The sequence below is a fragment of the Eptatretus burgeri genome, chromosome 2, assembly GCF_056783735.1.
Source record: "Eptatretus burgeri isolate ZD-2024b chromosome 2, Ebu_testis_v1, whole genome shotgun sequence".
In the NCBI taxonomy this organism is placed as follows: domain Eukaryota; kingdom Metazoa; phylum Chordata; class Myxini; order Myxiniformes; family Myxinidae; genus Eptatretus; species Eptatretus burgeri.
In genome coordinates, this window is record NC_140962.1 from 66,076,640 (window position 1) to 66,099,788 (window position 23,149).

Consider the following 23,149-nt stretch of genomic DNA (forward strand, 5'->3'; position numbering starts at 1 on the left):
AGTTAAACGGTTTATTTTTCCTTTACAAAAAAAACTAAAATTGAATAGGACATTGTAAAAGTAGTTCCAGAGCAACGGATAAATGGCTTCATTATAATCGCTCTCGTGACCTTGACCTTGGTAAGTGCATTTATAATTTACATTTTTGAACAGCTTGTACAATTCCCTTCAAAATGATATATAATTTGTGCTGATAATTTCATTTTGAAATATTGACCCCCTGGTTGACAAATTTATGGAAATGCCCAGCAATAAACATACGTCACCATATTGCATCTTCATTCTGCGATGGATTTCACTAGGATTTACAACCTCACTTCCCAAGAAACAGATGACAGAACGTTGCTCCTCCCTGGTGCATGCTTCTAAGGAAGCCGCCATCTTGGAACTGCTCTACTGATATCATACACTCAATGTTGCCAGATCTAAAACAGGCAAAACATGACTCTTACCCATAAATATAACATATGTTGTCTACAACTACACACACTATATTCTCAAATTTATATCGCCATTTTAAGGTTACTTATTTACTGGCCCTCATATAAATGCTATTATAATGAGACATCATACTATTAAAGCATTTGTGTGTTCACAGACAAGAAGAAACTGCACCTTCTCCAGTGAGGAAAGGGATCCTTGCCTCAAGACAGGACGGCGCTCTACACCAAAGCTAAAAGGTGTCGCTTTTCTACAACCAACAGCTAATAAGCTCCAAACGAATAGTAGAAGATGAAATGACCAGAGCTTGAACTTAGAGGAGAAAGAAATTATCCTCCACTGCAAAGCGTATTCTGCGAATGAACCATGGGGGACTAGCGGTAAACGAGAAAGATTCATGAACCAATTGAAAGGAACAAAGCTGGCAGCCAAAGCCGAAATAATTCCACTAACAAAATTCACTGCAGTAGCCTCAATGATACAAAGATACATGACCCAGGAAAGAATAAAGAAAATAACTGACAAAGCAAGACAACAAGCAATTGAAGACATAAATTGGATGACCCAAGAAGAGAGAATCAGCAAAAAAAAAAGAGAAAATCTGGACAAAGAAGGAAATTCCATCTTCCTTCCCGAAACCCACCTCCTTCAAATTCCCTGCCTTCCTTCCTGAAAATCCCTGAAAGTCAATGTAGTGTCCATCTTGTTTACCCTGTGTACCATGCCTCATCCCTCTCCCTTCCACAGATCACCTGACGTCTCTATTCCCACCTGGCGGAGGTATGCGCTCTACCGAGTGCAATTCCGTTTCACCAAGTGTCACTCGATCAATTACTTTTCATTTGTTTGTTTGTCCGCACAGAACTTTCGTGATTTTCTCCGCAACCACTTGTCGGATCGAGACAAATTTTTCACCTCACTTGGCTATGATGTCCCTGTCCTGCACTTGGTGACAATGAGGCTCACTTGGCTATGCCTGGATGGGTTTAGGGTAGAGGAGGAGCAGCTGAAATGTGAATTCTATCCAGGTTCCTCTTGATGACGTCATCCTTGCTTTTTGCTTGTTCAAGTTCCATCCTGATTCCAATGCAGGACTGACTGTACTCATTTGGTCTTCCATTTGATTTGAATTTATTTTAATGCCATTCTAAATTCAATTGAATAATAATGAAAAATATCATGGGTCAGGGTCATGGTCAGGTGTCCAATAAAAGCGGGGTTGCATCAAAGTGGGACGTCTTGGTACCCGGTCATCACTGCCAGCAGTTTATAAAGTGGCAGTTCTAATTATATCTCATGAATTACGTAACACACCAGTACACAAAAGTACTGGTGAGGGTCTGCAATCTCTGATTGCTCTTTCTAGTTTGTTTGTGTGCAGGATATCTGAAAAAGTTGTGGAAGAATTGGGATGAAATTTGGTGGGAAGGTTGGATGTGTGACAAGGACAAATTGATTCAATTTTGGTGAAGATCCGAATATATATGCGAGAATTTTTTAATTACCTGCACCTCCTCCATTTTTATTATTATCCATGATACCTAATTACCTCCATTTTTAAGGTGAAGGTTATTTTTTCACCTCTTTCTGTCTGTCTGTGTTTGTATGCAGGATATCTCAAAAAGTTGTGGACAGATTCGGATGAAATTTTGTGGACAGTTTGGGTGTGTGACAAGGATGAACTGGTTAGATTTTGGTGAAGATCCAGATCCGACAACTGGAATTTTTTTTCCGTGATTATTCACCAATGAGTGATAAGGCCAAAAACGATATTTTGCACGATATCTCAAAAATTTATTGGGTCCGAAGGATGAAATTTTGTGGACAGTTTGGGTGTGACAAGGATGAACCGATTAGATTTTGGTGAAGATCCAGATCCGACAACTGGAATTTTTTTTCCGTGATTCTTCACCAATGAGTGATAAGGCCAAAAACGATATTTCACACGATATCTCAAAAATTTATTGGGTCCGATATGTTCTTCTGGATTAGGCATTGCGTGGTGGAGGTATGTGATCTGCCAAGTGACCCTCTAGTTTAATGAATGTGTTCTGTCGACAAGATAATGCACACCAAGATCCACAAGGCACCTGGGACAAAGCCGATTTATGAACAGCCATCACAAGTTCTACCCTCCCACTATAGCAGCACCATCATCTCTGAGCTAAGTCATGCGTTTTCAATTTACGGCAGAGTAAAGTACGATCAACTATGTAATGTTTACCTTCACCCACCTCGCTGTTTTGGAATAAATTAAATAAGGTAAAACTGTTCTGTTTTTGTTTTGTTTACACTATTTATTGTATTTAAATGTTATCATGCTATATGTATGTGCATGTATATATATATATATATATATATATATATATATATATATATATATATATATATATATATATATATATATATATATATATATATATATATATATATATATATATAGTCAATCCCCGCTTTATCGCGGTTCACCTATCGCTCCCCTGGTTCATCGCGGGTTTTCCCTTGGAACGTAACTATTTTTTTCTGCGGATTCCCCCGGTACATCAAGGTAATAATATTGTGACGTCCACGGGACTTGAACAATTAGGGTTGAACAGTGAACCCTAACCCTAACAGCCCAATCAAAACGCGTTCCATCAGACGTTCAAATGTGGCGGGGGCATTGCACAATCCGAAAGGCATGACGACAAACTGCCAGAGGCCCTTCCCTGTGGTAAATGCTGTTTTCTCTCTCCCTTGTTGGTCCATTTCCACCAGCCAGTAGCCACTCTTCAAATCCAATGTAGTGAACCATTTTGAGCCGGAAATGGCATCGAGTGTATCATCAATACGTGGCAGGGGATACGAGTCCTTGAGCAACACTTGATTGAGCTGGCGATATTCCACACAGAACCGAATGGTCCTGTCCTTCTTTCTCACCAACACAATGGGTGACACCCAAGGACTTACCGAGGGCTCAATAATTCCAGCCTCCTTCAACTTTTCCACCTGTTTTTCAGCCTCATCCCTCTTTGCAAGAGGTAGCCGTCGTGCAGGCTGTCGAACAGGTCGAGCCTCGCCAGTGTCAATTTGGTGCCTGACTAGACTCGTGCGTCCAAAATCCTCGGGAGAGAGAGAGAATACATCCACATTAGCACCAACCAAATTGTGCAATGACCTTACCTGGTCCACTGTTAACCCCTGTTCTGCTCGGTTTACCATGTCCCTTACTCCCTCTGGCCAATTTGTTTTTCCAAAATTTTGCCCTGACTCCGGCTGACCTGGCGAGTCTGTGGTTCCGTCCCCTCTGGTGATCTCCACTACACTGCTACACTTTGCTATAACAGCTCCACCCCTCACTGTGTGAGGGCTGTCAGACAGGTTGAGCAACCGAACCACTACCATGGGCTGATGTGTATCCACGAGTGTACGACCCACCATCAATCCTGCAGTTTCCACCGAGCTCCACGGCTCCACCATCCCGAGCTGGCCCACGTGATTGGTCCTTGCCGATATCCGGGCCAACACCACGGTCTCAGACCTGGGGGCCACGGTCACGGTGCGTGACATCTCCAGTCGCGCCCCCTGCGCCTCTTCAACTTCCCCCAGTCCCTCCAACCGTAACTTTTCAGTCCCTAGCCACATGTGACCCCGCCCCAGGTCTAGTTGGCAGTCATGTTCCACAAGGAAACTCAACCCCAGAAGGCATCGGTCACACACTTCTGCCACCCACATCACCGCATCGACCTCTAGGCTGCCCAACTCCATCCTCACAACCCCACGACCCATTATCGGCGTCGTTGCTCCCGTAGCCAGTTGGAGACTGTGCCCTGCTAATCTATCGATTTTGCCCCAACCTCCAACACTTTGGTCCAACACAAGCGGGCTAATAACGGTATCACTTGCACCCGTATCCACCACTGCTTCACAAAACTCTCCCTCCATCTTTACCCTTACCCGCAAATTCCCCACAATTCACTATTTTCACCAAGGGAGGGCACTTCGCCACAATCTCACCAGCCAAGCATGGCCCTGTATGCTCAGCCCGATCTAGTTTCCCCGACCCCCGACAGTGATCTCCGGACTCGACCTAGGTAAGGGCACCTCGGATAGACCTGGCGGTTCAGCAGGAGGATTCATCCTCTCCGGGCTTGAAAGTCTATTGGAGGGTCTCTCCATCGCCGGGTACCGGCAATATCGTTGCATGTGTCCTCTTCGCCCACACCGGAAACAACTCCCCATAAAAGGCCCCCGTGGGTATCGGTGTAATGTCTCTTCCGGTTCCGGACCCCCTCGGCCATAATCAAATTGCTCTATTGGCTGGGCTGGACCCTGCCGCTTTGGCGCACCAACTACCGAATTACCCCTTATCAAACACGACAGTTTCTGGCAAATTTCCTGAAACATTTGGGTAATGCCAATTTCTCCCAGCCCCTCTCCTTGATCCTGAATCTCTGCCTGTCGGACCGTCACCGATGGCCTCTCTGGCACCCGACCCGGCCGCCTCCACGAGGCCAGCCTGGCTGCGCACTCAGCCGCTCGGTGAACGGTGGGTGGATCCTGTAACTCCACTAGCGCTCGGACCTCATGGTCCAGAAGAGCAGCTACAAATTTCTCTAGTGCCAGTCTGTCCCATGCCTCCACTGTAAGGTCCCGATACGCGATCCTGACTGATTGGTAAATGTCCTGTGCCAGCTCCTGCACTGTCTCACCCAGCTTTAATCTGCGGTGCTGGAGCTGGGCCCGCACCAGATCACAGTTCGCTGCGAACCCAAACCGACGGCTCAACGCCTCGCAAATGTGGGAGCTGGTCAACATCCCCTCCGCGATCACGTTTAACACATCTGCGGCGGGTCCCCGCAACATTGCCACCAAATTCCCTGTACGTTCCCGCTCATTCCACCCGTTTAGTCGGGAAATGCACTCAAATTGCGTCAGAAAAGCTTCAAGGCTCCCTGACCCGTCAAAATTTACCAGGGGGATCACTTTTACGGTGGCCCGCTTCCCAGTTTCTCCCTTGTCCGAATCCAGCCCAGGGATCAAACACCCTTGTGGCTGCGTATCCAATTTCGGAGCCCACTGGCCAAAGATGTTTTGTGGTGAGGGTCTCATGGGTCAATTTTGCCTCCTGTTCCAAACGTTGAATGGACCGATTCACCTCTTCCCGCAGGATCTTCTGGGCCTGCACAACCTCCTCCAAGGCTCCGTCGCGAGTTTGTAGATGCTCCTCAACCAACCCGGACACTCTACTTACAAAAGACGGCTCTACCAGGCCTTTATCCAAGACTTCATCTTGGCTCATAATTTTATCTTGTTCGTCCAAACGAGCCTCCAATCCTTTTACCTCCTCTGCCAAATTCATCCCTTGCTTCCTCAGCTCTCCCCACTCTTCAACTTGCAGCTGCATACGAGCATCCACACAGGCACGATGACGTTCCAGGCTTTCATCCACTTTATCAACCCGAATGTTCGTTGCATCAATTTTATCTACCAATTTTTTCCGTATATATTTTCCCCCTCCAATGTAATTTCTACCTTTGTTTCCTCCAATCTATCCTCGAATTTACTTTGTATTTCCCCCAATTGAACATCCATACACTCCTGCATCTCAGTTTTCATTTTCTCCATCTTTTCCCCCAATTCATCCCTCATTAAATCAATCCGTGCACCCAACTGTTCCCCCATTACCCCCAATTGATCTGTCATTTCTGCCCTCTGTGTCACGAATTGATTTTCCATTTGTGCCGTCATTTCTGCCCTCTGTGTCACGAATTGATTTGCCATTTGTACCGTCATGTCCGCTATTAAACGTTCCAACAGTGTCTGGATCGTCATCGCACCGGTTTCCGGCGCTGCCGGCCCCGCTACGGGCGATGAAGCATGGTCCACGCTTGGAATGGGGGAGGTTCCAATCCTACCCCCGTCTCTCCCTCCTTCCCCCGACTCGCTGCCAGACACGTGGCCTTCCTCCTCAAACATCTGCACATCCACCATGGTGCAGAAGTCCCGTTTGCCGCCAATTAAATTTAATTTGAAAACTCCCCCGCGTTCGCGCGCTTTTCTGCAGTAATTTTATATTCCAATTTGTGGCGAGATTTTAGTCCTGGTATATTCTCCCGATACCAAATATAATTTAGAGGGGTTCGAACATCCCACTCCTGACACCAATGTGACGTCCACGGGACTTGAACAGTCCCGCCAACGTAGAACGAGCCGAAACGATGGAGGCGGTTTATTTATTTATAACCCAAAGATGGCGGTTTTAATCGCTCTACCGCAAACGGGACGAGGAAGGTGGCACGAGTCGCTTTTCACTGAGTTGATAACGTTTATTTCTCTAACCAGAAATAACAAGACTCGGCAAGAAGAGGGATCCGGGGCGATTCGACGGGATGGTGGTGTGGGTTCGGGCGTGGGGAAAACATAAACAATTCCAATGGATATGCCAATCTCAAACCCTTCTAAGGCGCCAGGCGCACGCACGCACGCACGCACGCACGCACGCACGCACGCACGCACGCACACACACACACACACACACACACACACACACACACACACACACACACACACACACACACACACACACACACACACACACACACACCCACGTAGCTGGTCCTGGTGGTCAGGCTGGCCCGTGGTGTAAACGCAACAGTCCCTGGATTGGCGTCGGACGAGCTGGCGTTGCGCTCGTCAGGGGCAGGAGACACCGTGGTGCTGTCGACCTCCTGGTGTCGGCCCAAGTCCGCTCACAGCCGCCAGGGAGCCAGTTCTGGCGCCAAGTTGCAAGCAGGAGAGGGAGGCAGGTCCGCCCGCCGTTCGACCCCGTGCTCCGAGCCAGCAGAACCCCAGAGCCAACCAAGGTGAGGCACGAGGCACAGCAAGGCCACGAGACACGATCAAATCCAGGATCGAATCAGCGCAACAACACAGCACGCTCCCAGCACAACAGCCTCCACCAGAACGGTTTTTCTGTACCGATCTTCTTCCTCTTCGCCTTTTCCCCGAACAGAGCCTTTTTATCCTCGCGTCCTCGTCACTTCCAATCGAGCCGTTTTTATTGGCCCTCCGCCGTCGCCTTCCGCCAATCGTGATCACGGGGCGAAGCCATCCGCAGCAATGTCCTGTGACGTCACGGCAAGCCTCCAGGGAATACTAAAAGGGGTTTACGCAGACACACTTACCCTAACCCGTTTCCCTAACTAATTACGCGACAATTACCATTTCCCCCTTGAAGAAATGGACATTTACTAGACAACTTATCACCACTGAATACTACTTATTACATCGAGATCCTGGTACACTCGAACAGCATGGCATACCTAATTAAACATCCTAATTACCCTTTGAATGCATACCCCCCCCCCTCAAACGTAACAATATATAAAATATAAATTATTTAATAAATTATAACGCGTGGTGCTCGACCAGTCACACAATGCACAAGACAAAGTTTCGCTTGTGAACATCGAATATTTTCTACGTTTTTTCTCCAAGCCCCACGATGCCGCCCAAACACCCTGCACCTTCTAAGGCTTCTGGCAAGGAACCGAAGCGCCAGAGGAAGGTCCTGACGCTCCAGGAGAACGGTAAGGTGCTCGATATGCTTCGGGAAGGAAAAAGGTTTGCCGCCGTTGGACGAGCACTGCTCGTACCCAGCACCTCAAAACCGACCAGACCAGACGAGTCGATCTCCAGCACCTCAAACCCAATCACTGCCAAACCGACCAGACCAGACGAGTCGATCTCCGGCACCTCAAACCCAATCACTGCCAAACCGACCAGACCAGACGAGTCGATCTCAAGCACCTCAAACCTGATCACTCCCAAAGCTACCAGACCAGACGAGTCAATTTTTTGGGGAGGCGTCCATTCATCGCGGATTTTCACTTAGCGCGGGGAGGTTTGGACCGTAACCCCCGCGAGAAACGGGCGATTACTGTATACACCCACACACGTTTATTTCAATTGTGATGCATTTATTTCTGGCTGCCGTCGATATTCCTCTATATTTTGTTGAAGCCAAGGAACCGAATCTCCCTTTTCCCATTGGCCCTTGGTTTCCACGATCGCGGTTTTAACTATCGCAGCATTTTCCAGGAACCTCACCCCCACGGTATTTGAAGCCTCACTGTATATTGAAGTATATATGATTTTTCTTTTTTTTAAACGGTCTTTCAAATCATTATTTAATATAAATTGAAGTACAGTACAGTATATACTTGAACACCGTGGGGGTATCATGTTCTATGAACTCTTTAGTAGGTGTAACAGTTTTGTAACACAATGATGTGTCGTTGTATCGGTTTTCAAACTGTGAACAAGGGCCATCTGACCAAACTGTCACAGCTTTGACTATTTCTGACATTTCTTCCAACAGCGTGTTTCTATAGGCAACCACAGTCTCATTTGAAAATGCAAAATTATCTGAGGCAATAACATTGGAGTGAAGGAAACCAGAGTACCAAACAGGGCTACTGCAAATAAGCTCACCTGATTTTGCTTCCAATGGATACTTTGGATCACATTCTGGGCAACACAATTCAAGTTATCTGAGAAATGAACTTAAATCAGAGCTACAAAAGACTTATAAGCAGATGTCTCAATGACTGCAGCTTCCCTTTCTCTTTGGTTATGATATTGCTTGTTCTCTCTTATGTAGCAGCTCTCCAATAAATGGACAATATAAATGATATACTCTTCAAGACTGCTGATGCAGCATGACGTCCCCTTCTGTCACTGGGCCACAAGGCAATCATGGTCCTCAAGATTCTTCATCAGGACCAGTGCATCCGCATGAGCAAGGTCAAAGAGATCTTCCAAGCGCTTTTGAAAATCTTGTTCTTTCTACTTGTGGGATGCAATGCTCCTGTTCTGATGATTTTTCAAAGCTTTCGACTCCACGAAGACCACTTCCAGATTCTTAATGCAATGCTGGTCAGCTCATTTTGGGATGCTGGCATCATCCCATAATGCCTTCATAGCCTGTATTATTTTGTGACTGGCATCCCAGGTGTTTTGTGTCTTCTCCAAATACAAGAACAGGAAATGGCCAAAACCTTGCCGGTAGGATGGCAATTTTGCTCCCTTTATTTCCGGTTCAAGAGAATCAAACAAATACAACTTCTTTCTCGAATTCATCCTTAAGAAACAAAATGATACGCAAATGTATCAAATCACAATGCTACAAAAAACAATGATGCAATGTGAGCAAGCAGCAAGGAACAATGTAGCCAGACAGCCTGAGCCACACTCAACTGAACTGGCAACCAATGATGGGGTGGGGGAGGGGTGGCAACACTGAGACAAAACACAGTCACAGCAACAACTTCCATCAAACAGTACTTTAGGCCCATATAATATACACTTTTATACAGGAAAAAAACAATGTTTGATGGAAGCTGTAACTATGACGATGTTTTGTGTATATTATAAAATTTCACCTCGGGTCTGGCGATATACCGATATACCACTACAACGGGAAAAAATTTTTATATATATATATATATATATATATATATATATATATATATATATATATATATATATATATATATATATATATATATATACATATACATATACAGTCATGCACCGCATTATGACGTTTCGGTCAACGACGGACCGCATATACGACGGTGGTCCCATGAGATTAGAATGGAGCTGAAAAATTCCTATCGCCAAGTGATGTCGTAGCCATCGTAGCGCTGCAAGTCATATAAAAGTACAGTATAGCACATACATTTATGTACAGTACATAATACTTAATGATAAACAAATATGTAACTGGTTTATGTATTTACTTTACTGTACTTTATCATTATTTTAGAGTATCCTCTTTCTACTTATTAAAAAAAAAAAAGTTTAAGAGATTTAATCTCGTGTTGTTTTGTTCATCATGGCCCCTAAGCAATAATCAAAAAGTTTTTTTTTTAATTTTAAAGTTTATAAAGTAAAGAAGTTACAATAAGCTAAGGTTAATTTATTATTGAAGAAAGAAAAATATTTTTTTATATAAATTTAGTGAAGCCAGTGTACAGTGTTTATAAAATCTACAGTAGTGCACAGTAAGACCAAAAAAAAAAAAAATGTTGCATTGGCGTAACGGGTCACTGAAAAATAGGGTAGGTCGGTTGGGATCTATTTTTTTTTTTTTCCTAATAAATCCCTCCCAAAATCTCCCCCGGCTCGAGTACCACCCTTTTTGTCGGCGGGTTCTGTCCGAAAGACTTCCGGGTTTTTGCGATCGCGATCGCAATCAACAAGATACTTGAAAACGATAGCAAAACAACAAAAATAGCAATAAAATAGGGTCGGCAAAATTTTTCGATAGCAAAAAAACAAAAAAAAAAACGTAGGGTCGGCGGAATTTTTAGGGTCGGGCGGATTACGCCAATGCAACATTTTTTTTTTTTTGGCCTAATGTCTAAGGCCTTAACATTGACTCACCACTCACTCACTGACTCACCCAGAGCAACTTCCAGTGAAGGTAAGTGCCCTATACAGGTGTTCCATTTTTAATAAAATCTTTTATACCGTATTTTTACTGTACCTTTTCTATGCTTAGATATGTTTAGATAAACCAATACTTACCATTGTGTTGCAAGTGCCTCCAGTATTCAGTACAGTAACATGCTGTATAGATTTGTAGGCTAGGAGCAATAGGCTATACCATATAGCCTAGGTGTGTAGTAGGCTATACCATCCAGGTTTGTGTAAGTACATGCTATGATGTTCGCACAATGACGACACTGCTTAACGACGCAATTCTCAGAACATATCCCGTCGTTAAGTGGCACATGACTGTACATATATATATATATATATATATATATATATATATATATATATATATATATGTATATATATATATATATATATATATATATATATATATATATATATATATATATATATATATATATGTATACACACACACATTCACACGGGTGGCCATAAAGTCTGGAAACATATAATAGGCAAATGGACATTATAAATGGTTTATTGACATTACATTAGAATACATGATATGTTCAATGACATTGCATGACATGTTCAACTTGTTCCTCATGAGAAATGCACAGTCATGTGCTGTGCAAAATTGCAATGAACGCAGTGCATTAATGCAGCTTTTCCATACGACGGTCAAGATCATCCTCGGATAACTTTTGCAGGACTTGCATCTTGTACGGGTGAAAGTTATCCGCCCTGAGAATCTTTTGAACGGTACTGCGAGGCACCCCCAGTTCCATGGATGTCCGTCGAGTTGACTTCTTCGGGCTGGCAATTACCTTCGCTCTGACAGTTTCCTTCACCTCGTCGGATACAGATGGTCGTCCAGAACGGAGTTTGTCCAACACACTGCCTGTATCCTTGAATTTTTGAACCAGCTTCCCCACTGTGCTATGGGAGATGGCAGCTCTTCCGGGATGACATGCGTTGAAGTGCTCTGCTATCCGTCGATATGACCAGCCCTCGCGTCCACTCAGCAGTATCACCTCAACGCGTTCGTCTTTCGTCAAGGACATCTTCGAACTGTAACAGAATGGCATAATATTATCTATGTTTCCAGACTTTATGGCCACCCTGTATATTTGGAATGAAAAATAAAAAAAGGTTTATCACCAACAAAGCGACGAAAGGTGTTTACAATATTTAAATACCATTAATGATTTTAAAAGCTTTGATGCACTCGCGTCTCGGCTAAGCATGGAACAGGAACAGTGGAACTTATGACATCAAGACATACCAGGAATTAAGTGCAGTAGGATTTAACATTTATCCCTCAGCACCCGAGCTCATGAGCTCCGTACAAGCAATCACATTTTTCTTTGCCCATATGGCTGGTTTTAAAGCAATTGCCCACTGGTTATTCATATGAATCAGGTATGCTTCAGAAACCCTGTGCAGAGCCGGTGATATGCGATACCGGTATGGAAGCGATGCCGGTATGATTATACCGGTACAGTGATTGCAATGGATTCTGACCTGCGTCAATTACCAATACTGATCTCGCTTTCAAACAAAATCATTTTCAATACAAGTTAAAGTTGGAAGTAAAATAACAGTTCTCATTATTTGGGGGGGGGGGGGAAGGCCCTTGTGGGAATACTTTGAAAAATGACCGTGTCAATGATGTGTTCACCATATGTGCTCCCAACACTGCTTGGCTCCTCCTGTACCATATACAGGCTCCTGTACCATTTATGAAAATTGTAGAAATACCTTTGGACCACTGCGTATTTTTGTAAACTGCATTTAAAAAATAAAAACATTTATATCGATACACTGGTATATCCTGGTATGACCCCACCGGTATATCGATATTGGGGGGGGGGGGGGAACGATTCCGACGGAGCCCAATTTAACTCATGAGGGCGACCTCAATATTCTTGGACTTTAAAAATATTTGGCACACATTGCTTTCACAAGAACAAATTAGGGGGGGGGGGTTCGAGAAACATATTTCAATATTTCAAACTTTCGTTTTTAAGGGCCACCCTAATGGATATGTACCTCGATTCTGGGAGAGAAATATGTTTTGAATCTTTTTGGTTTGGGCAAGTTCGAAAAGGCAATACAAACTAAATCGTCCAATTCAGTGTTTCTCAACCTTTTTTGTCCCACGCCCCACTTTGATTTTCAAAAAAAAAAAAATCGTACGCCCCACCATGATTGGAAACACTACAGTACATATGTATTGACATTTACATATGTATTCAAAAGGCTTTATTAAAACTTTATTGCAAATGTTATTCAATTGCTACTCACTTCAATGGGAAGCCCTGTCCTTGACACTGACTGCAGATTTGTTTGATTCGAGGAACCAATTTTGTCAGTTTCAGCCTTAAATCACCACGTTTCATGATTTCCAGTCGATTTACCTGAGCTAGCAGCAAATAGGTAACAACACTAATTCCACATTCGACTAAATAAGATGATGGAAAATTTATCAATACTTCCCTTGACAAAGTAGTCGAGTTTGGGTATTTATTTTCACTCTCCTCAGACAACCACATCATGGTTCCTTCGATCTTGAAAAGAGTTTTCACAGACTCATCTTGTTGCAACTCGCATAACTCCTCTTAATATTGCTCTGGTACTTCAGATAAATCCACCAGAAATGGCTGAGTCAACCAAGAAGGGAACTCATAGCAAAGCTATGAAAGCGATCTTATATTGATTCATTAATTATGAATCCTCCTGCCCCACCAAAATATTGCCACGCCCCACCTTGAGAAACACTGGTCTAATTGTTTCGTCAATGTTGAACCATGGTGCAGGGACATGTGTGCAAGGACGTTGACTTGCACTTTTCCTGACTACGGATCTCCGATTGGGGACATGCCTATTGGAATTGCGTATGTAACTGCATTCCCCCCCCCCCACTCCCCAAAACGCTTTGAAAGCTTGTTTCCCAACCATCCTGATGACGTTGATAATAGGGTAATTTAAAAAGTCCCCCCCAATCCCACAACTCCATCGTAACATATAGAGCATTCCAAAATGGAAGTTGTTAAATTAATGTCAACAGGTCCACATGCAAACAGATTAGCACAAAACCACAATTTATTATTTCTTGGTATTTCTTGTTATTATTTCTTGCAAAGTATTTATTATTTCTTGAATGCATCATGTTCATAATCAATAAATTCTACTTGGCCAAATTATATTTCATTCTTGGTGTAAACTTTTGAATCCCGGTGTAGCCAGTTGAGGGATATCAAATTCTGGGTGGCATTCAGCACTGGATTCATAACTTCAAAAACAAAAACAAATACCGTACTGTACTCCCATTTCAAAATGAAAAAAATAAAAATAAAATAACAAATCTTCAGTTGCTTCAAAATTCAAAATCACTTGCATGATTGTAACCTACTGCTAAAGTGGTGCACGTCTCCAACCTAATGTCAGCTCCACTGGTCACAGGCAGTGGCAGGATGCACACGTGTAAGCAATGACCGAGCAATTTTAGAAAACAAATGCAAGTGCTGACCCCTGCTGGTCAACAGACACAGTCTCCCCTTGTGAGGTCCCACAGCACAATGAGCACGATTGGTGCAGGTCACACAAGTAACATGTTTTTTTTACGTGTGATGGTCCCTTTCAAGCCGTTAGACATTTATTTCGAGAATAAAATCTGTTGAAAGGGTTACATAGCTGGGCCAAAAAAAAAAAAAGTGTTGAGTTTCTGGTAACGTGCTGCTCAATGAATAGGGTAGGTCGGTGATAATTTTTTTTTTGGGGGGGGGGGGGTAGTTGGACGTGTTTAAATGGAAGCTGTACAATATTTCAGATTGTACATCTTCCCAACCAGTATGTGTATGTTGATAGTTGAAAATATATAGAATCGTGAACTTTAACATGTCCATTGTGAGACACAAAATTAGGAGTAAAACAGTATTGTGTACACAAGTCAGAGGATTAAATTACACCAATTTAGTGTCTCTGTAAAGTTTCCTATAAACAGTGAAGCTGGTCTCAGCAGTGATAAACACAGCATATCGTTAACATGGCTCAACAGGACATATGAAGGAATTGAAGAATACTAATCTCCCATTCATCATCCCTGAAAATCTTGTATATCCAGATATTAGACCCTTTCCAGTTGACATCCATGAAGCATAAACTCTTCAAAATTAGAAACTTTAACCCCCTCCCTTCAAAACCCCAACTAATGCACTTTAAATGTAATCTGCATAATCCGGCAACATAACTATTATACACCCCCCCCCCCCAAGATACCCTCCTCCCATCTCCCCCTCCTCCCTCCTCTCTCCTTTTCCTCCTCCCTTTCCCCTCACCTCTCCACTTCCCCATCAGTGAAGCAACAGGTGGTATTTGCTGGTATGTAATAAAATGTGTATAAATACTGTTTGCAGGGTACAAACAGAGGATCCTACCCCCAACAAAGTACAGTACCGTCTATTAAAGGCACATACGAAACTCAGATAATGATAAGATCTTGCAATTTTTCTTACTTTTAACCAACATGGCTAAAATAGTTTTCAAGAAATTCAGTTTTGTGTTTTAAAATACACAGAACGAATATTTACACTTCGTTTTCGATTTTCGACCTATGTTTACAATAAGCTTCTTCTTAATCTTTCTTCTTCTTCACAACATTCCTTTTCGTTCTTTTTTTGTTGGTAGACGTTTTCACCAGACATAAGTATGTCAAGTGCAGACCTCATGGGTCTGACATCTTGTATGCCTTAGTGACCACATCGGCACTTTAAGTGAACAAAAACAAATACCAAATATCTGCACGACAACCTTGACTTCTGTCAAAGTCGGGAATTTCTATCCAGCGTCCATGTTCTGATTTTGAACAAGACACGTTTTTAAAATGTCGATAAAACTTTGTGACCCCTTAACTGAAATAAACACCCGCTCATTTTCACTGTTGAGACCACAGCGGTCAACAATGACACAGAGTAATGTCATGCATAATGGACACAAAATGGCGCCAAGTAATGTCATGCTTAGTGGACACAAAATGGCCACCCGGAAGTCGACCCTCGCAAACCCCCCCCCCAAAAAAACAAAAACATTTGGATCAGCAGGAATTATTGGGGCAGGTCAGTTTCCCAGAAACACATTTTTTTAGGCCTCAAGAGGGGTGGCCTTATTTATGAAACTGAAGTAAAACTTCTACACAAGTAAGAATGTTCCCAAACCTAACGCAAAGCTTTTATCGTTACGTGTGACAAATGAGCATCAAAAAAATTTAATTAAGGAAACTAATTTTTTTTTTGTTTTATTATTTTTTTCAATGAGAGAAATCATGGTTTTAAATAGCCTAACAAAAATACAATATCTAGGTTCATTTTAAAATAGTTAACCACCTGCCAGAAGAAAGATCCATTCATTCTACTTCGGTGAGTCTTGAGGAAAAACAACTCCAACAATTTCCCACCAAAAATTCAGAAAATTGGGGCGTTTCAGTTTTGATGATTTATAACCAAAATAAATTGAAATTTTGAAAAAAACGCAACTTAAACTTTTTTTTTTAACTTTTTTACACCATGACACTATAGAAACCATCTTTATGATCGGATCCAATTCATTTCTCATAACCCAATTCCAAATCTCCAATATGAAGGCTCAAAATTGGTGGAATCACCCAAGTGACATGTCAGGCACGACATACACATCATCTATTAAATTTGGATGTCTTCATTGCATAAAATACTTCATGATATAGCACGACAGAATAAGAACTAGAATGGACACGACCCAAATTTGACCTAAACGAAAATAGTCAGCTACAATGATGGCATGAACATTTTTTTGTCACATCCACAACCTGCCAGTTGCTGTTGTGACAACAAAACAAAACATGAATTTTGATGGGTTCTAATGCTACTCGATAGTGATTTAGTTCTAATGCTACACTTTTTAGCAATCCTGCAGGAGTGAAATTTATATACTATGTTGGTACGTTTTCAATGATGTAGCTGCAAAAAATAAATGAATTTTAAAAAAAAACATTAGGCTGTTTGGAGACGTGGATGAATCTACATCGCAAGTACCTTTTTATATTTTCCCTTCAAACAGGTATAAATACCAGTATGGGTAACTAAATAAGAAAACGTTTTGACATAAAAAGTGGCGGACATGACAGTGTGGGGGGAAAGGACCCCCTGGATAACATCGGCTCACCTTTTGACACAAATACCAGTATCACATCAAAGCCCACTTGTGGTACCAATGTTCGAAATATTGCATTTGTTTTTAAATACTACCCTCTGGTATATTTCATAAATCACACTATGGTAGGGCTCAAACCTGGGAGAAATGACAAATTTGAACAGAACAAAAAGGAATGAACAGTTTGAATGGGAAATGGTTTTTAAACACATTACAGTTGTCCAGGAAGAAGAATGCCCCAGCAACTTCCGAGTTACGATGCAGTTTGTAATCCACTTTCCATGAACATAAATGTCACCAATAAAAGCACGACTTAAATCTTAAACCATTTATGCCTCAAATGTTTTTAATAATTGCAAATATTGATGTAAAATTCCATTTTTAGGATCAATTAGACACAAATAGAACAAAAATGATAGTCATTCTGGAAATAATGCATAAATAAATGGTGTCCTCCATGAAGGACACCTGGCGTGACCCATACAAAAATGAACAAAATCTTCTTTTTACGATCATATTCTTTCTTTGTGCTACTTTGTGTGATACTCTTTGAAACACGTAACACATCTTGTGTTTTTTTTATAAATGGCAGCGTGCACATCGGGTTTGCTTTTCTTGGTGGACCACCCAATGCGCAGTCTTGTTGTACCGATTCTCCGGCACAGTCAGAGATGTCGTCCTCACGATACTGGCAAATGAAACCTGGACCTTTCCTCTGTGATCAGACACATTAAGCCATCCAATTTCTGTAATCAGAATTACCAGGTGACCATCTGTATGAAATTGGGCATGAAAGGGTTAAAATTGTAGTCTTCAGTTCTAATTGGGAACTCTTGCAGGCTGTTTGCTAGTGGGATTTGTGAAACTAAGATTACTTATTCATCTAGAAGAGCATTGAGCAGTGCACATACCTCTGCCACACAAAGCATGATCCACAAGAACATATCGGGCCCAATACATTTTTGAGATATCGTGCTATAAATCAGTTTTGGCCCTATCTCACAATGGTGAAGAATCACTTTAAAAATTCTAGTAGTCGGATCTGGATCCGGATCTTCACCAAAATCAAATCAATTCTTCCTTGTCACACACCCAACTCATCCACCAAGTTTCATCTGAATCCGTCCACAACTTTGAGATATCGTGCTATATATCATTTTTTGGCCCTATCTCTCAATGGTGAAGAATCACTTAAAAAATTCTAGTAGATGGATCTGGATCTTCACCAAAATCTAATTAGTTCGTCCTTATCACACACCTAACTTGTCCACAAAATTTCATCTGGATCCATCCACAACTTTGAGATATCCTGCACACAGACAGACAAACAGATAGAAAGGGGTGAAAAAATAACCTCCTTCACCTTCGGTGGTGGAGGTAATAATGCTGATTTACTGCTCGGAAAAAGCAGATTTCATATTCATATTCTGGTGTCCTGCCCTAAGGCAGGTTCAGTAGTGCTGAAGCAGTTTGTTGGCTCGGGTTATACTTTTCTTGTTAGTGCCAGAAGAGCTACTCGAAAGTGATTTAGTTCACTTATTAGCAATCCTGCAGAGGTGCAATTTACATACTATGTTGGTATATTTTGATTGATGTACCAACAAAATAATAAATGAAATAGTGGATTGTTTGCCCTTGGTATATTTCTCATGAAATAGTGGATTGTTTGCCCTTGGTATATTTCTGATGAAATAGTGGATCGTACTTGGTCAGGGAGGAATTTGTAATTTGTTAAGGATACCGGCGATAGCTCGCCGACTCTTCGCAAAGCACACCATGGGAATCTTTAACGTCCACCAACTAATTCTGGCAGACTTCCTCAATCTAGTAATTCCGGATGGCACCATGAGTCATCCTGGTTTAACGCCCATCAGAGGGGACAGCACACACATTGATGAATCACCCTGCCTGTGAAACACCAGAATGACAGTTATAGCTGGATTAAGATTCAAACGCAGGCTGCAACAGCTTCGAGGCAGGTGTGTATACCTCTCGGCCATCCTGTCAGCACAGATATCATATTTGAGAAACAGTTTAATTTGCTTCACTTTGCCAGGATTAAAGCCACCAGTAATTAATAAATTGAAGAGAAATAATCGTGTATTATCTCCACGAAACAAATATATATATATATATATATATATATATATATATATATTTAATTTTTTGGGGTGAATGTTTTGGCTCCACTTTAACTAAAAAAATGTATTTCAAATCTTCTCACTGACATATTCCCAAAGGGAATGCCACCTCACCTAACCCTCGTACTTGCCGGTTATCGTTTCCTCATGGGCTCTTCACATTAGTTCATTAGTTTTCTTATTGTGTCAAACTGTTGCCCGACTGTCAGTTTGTACCCTCAATCAGTGTGACCACTCCTTGGCTTTTTTCACAAGATCTTGTCTATTCGTTGTTCACCTTGGCGTCTTGGTTTTCCATAGGTTTTCTTGGCGTATAGGTTTTCCATCAGCATCGCTTTTCCGAAACCTTGTGAATTTGTGGCTTTTTTCATTGGCTCACCTTGGCATTTATGAAAATGAGGAGTGGTCACACTGCCCTCAATCACATCACACTTCCACAAGTCTCGATCTTGCAAATACATAAAACAAAACCCCTGAAACGTTGGCACCGACGAATAGAACCTGCAGAATGAAAGGACATTTTTGAATTCTATGAAATATATTTTGTAGTAAAAAGAGGACTGTCAGCTAGACAGAGAGGAGTCGACTGTAATTAATGAAAAACCCAAAAGAAACACAAATTTCAGGTCGTCAAGATCTCAGCGTATTGAACATTGTTCATTTGGCAATGCCTACTGTAAATTAAGCTGAGAGTTCCCTGGTACGGATGTTAAGCGTACCAAACCCCAAGTGTTGCGTAATGCCTCATCGAGGTATACAGATCACAGTAGATCTGAGAATGAACAAACGTGTGTGTGTGTGTGTGTGTGTGTGTGTGTGTGTGTGTGTGTGTGTGTGTGTGTGTGTGTGTGTGTGTGTGTGTGTGTGTGTGTGTGTGTGTGTGTGTGTGTGTGTGTGTACACAAATCGAGACAGCCTGATTACAAAAGCATCTCATGACCCTTTGGGAATAATGAGGGAAACCACAGCAAGAATAATTGAGAATGAACAACCCATATTAAAGTAGATCTGCACACACAACAACATTACAATAGGCCTCTCGCATACAGTTGAGAACAGACAAGGTCCATACACAGTCGATTCCAAAAAATGAACGATTCGTATTAAATCAGCGGTTTCATGGTTTAGAACGACTGCTCATAGTGTGGGATGAACCATGGTTCGAACCCTGGCCGAGTTATCCCAAACACTTTCAAATGGGACGTGCTGCTTTCTTGCTTGACGCTCAGCATTTAAAATGAGCACGGACAAACAACCCCAGTGCAGGCTCCACGGGCCTCATCGTCTCCTGCATTGAAGTTCCTCGTAACGGACGGACACACACACACACACACACACACACACACACACACACACACACACACACACACACACACACACACACACACACACACACACACACACACACACTGCACATACCGGTTAAACCGATCCTCCTGATACTCGTACAAGGAACTCGAATCGTGTGCTCTTTTCTGAGCTCGCTGTGTCCCACCGGCCGGAACAGCCGGCTCTGGGGTGCCCGTCTTCGAGGACCCGACCTTCTCGTCCTTCACAGGGGAAGTTTTGAGTGGGATCGCAGGCACACTCGAACCCTGCTGAGTGACGTCTTCGGTTTCTGCATGACAGACATGAAAACACGAACTAAACGACGTCTCCCGGTCTCCCGGCACCCCACCACGAGTCTCGCGCAGACCACGTGGCACGAACAAGGCTTTGGACGGACAAAGCATTCGGAATAAAATAAATAAATAAACAAACAAACAAACAAAGACCGCAGCGAGAGAGAGGGATCGTCCAGCGAGCTGCACCAAGGATTTTGGCGCAATCCGGGAAAATAATTTAATCCGGACGGCTTCATGGAAGGGAAACGAATCAATGGAGGTCCGACGAACGTACCCATCTTGCAGGGAACCTCGGTCTTGGACTTCTCGTCCTTCACGGCCTCCTGCTTCACCTCGCTCGCCTCGGCTTCACCGGTCACGCTCGACCCGTTCAAACCCCCATTGCTCAGATCGTCCGCTCCAACCTCGGTCTTCGTCGTTCCTTCCTGCGCCGGTTCGGCACAAGGATCTGGAGGCGGCGTTTCTTCAGTTTTCGGCACAATAACTGCTTTGGTTTCAACCTCTGGCTCCATCTCGGCTTCTTTCTCGGTCTCTTGTTCGGGTTCTTCTTCCGACTCGTGCTCAGCTTTCTCTTCTAGAGCTTCTTCTTCTGCATCTGCTTCGTCGTCTTTGTCGTCGTCGCCGCCGCCGTCGTCGTCGTCTGCTGCTGCTGCAGTTGCTTTTTCGACAGATTCTTCTTCTTCTTCCCCGTCCACAACCTCCTTGTCCAACGCGGATTGCAGTCGCTCCTGCAGATCGGCTTTCAATCCCCTGACGTCGAGGTCGCGTTTTTGCAGCTCCTCTTTGAGCTCGTTTACTTTCAGCTTCTTCACGTTAAGCGAACTCATCGCGCCAAATGGCGAAGTAGTTTTTCCTCTTCGAGAATTTTTTTTTCACCCTCACAAACTCAATTACGCTCGCGATCACCAATTAAGCGGAGTACTCCGAATTCGCAAATATGCTTTGCACTTCTTTCGTTTTTCTTTCGATACAAATACCCGGCACAACCTCGGTACGTACACCACGCAGCTTAATTAAACTCAAGCGAACACCTTGTCGCGGACAAAATGGCCGCTGTGGTGTGGACGCGGGAATCGAAAATGAAACGACCTCCGCCATTGGCTCGCGATTCACCGACGTCATTCTCCACGCTTGACGCAGCCAATCAGGGCTTCCCTTGTATTCCACATGCGGCGGTGGCCTTCACGAGGACTGGTCCCGTGAATGCTCGGATTATGCCGACTTCGGCAAGCAAGGCCTTCACGATTTCCTTCATGTTTGCATTTCATTCCAGATGAGACGTTAATTATCCGAACGAATATTAAGTTGCAACGACGGATGTTTATAGTTAAAATGGTTGAGGCTCGTCAGCATCTCCGTTTTGGGCTTGCACGCACCACCGAAAATATATGTATATATATATATATATATATATATATATATATATATATATATATATATATATATATATATATATATATATATATATATATATATATATATATATATATATATATACATACAGTTTAGTGTATATATATATATATATATATATATATATATATATATATATATATATATATATATATATATATATATATATACACATATACATATACATATACATACACATAGTTTAGTGTATATACGTATATATAAATAATATAATATATACAGTATATATATATATGTGTGTATATATATATATATATATATATATATATATATATATATATATATATGCACACGCACACATATATGATATATATGTACTGTATATATATTATATATATATGTAATATATATATATATATATATATATATATATATATATATATATATATATATATATATATATATATATATATATATATATATATGTATATATATATATATATATATATATACTGTATATATATATATATATATATATATATATATATATATATATATAAACTGTATATATATATATATATATATACTGTATATATATATATATATGTATATATATAAACTGTATATATATATATATATATGTATATATATAAACTGTATATATATATTTATATATATACTGTATATATATATATATATATATATATATATATATATATATATATATATATATATATATATATATATATACATATACAGTATACATATCCACATACATATATTTATATATAGACATACATATCCACATACATACATATATATGTATGTCGATATGTATACTGTATATGTATATGTGTCTATATAAATATACATATATATATATGTATATATGTATATATCGACACATGCAGTATACATATCAACATATATACAC

At 41.8% G+C, this 23,149-nt stretch overlaps 1 protein-coding gene across 1 annotated transcript in view; it reads right to left on the reverse strand.

Moving 5' to 3' along the window:
- HNRNPUL1 (heterogeneous nuclear ribonucleoprotein U like 1) overlaps positions 1–21,911 on the reverse strand; it is a 101,174-nt gene extending 79,263 nt beyond the window's left edge. The window contains exons 1-2 of the mRNA XM_085869587.1: positions 21,116–21,911; positions 20,636–20,834 (exon numbers count right to left, since the gene is read on the reverse strand). Coding sequence (XP_085725713.1) covers positions 20,636–20,834; positions 21,116–21,668 — 752 coding nt within the window. The 5' untranslated portion in view covers positions 21,669–21,911. The remainder of the gene's footprint in view (positions 1–20,635; positions 20,835–21,115) is intronic.
- Positions 21,912–23,149: the final 1,238 nt, after the last annotated feature.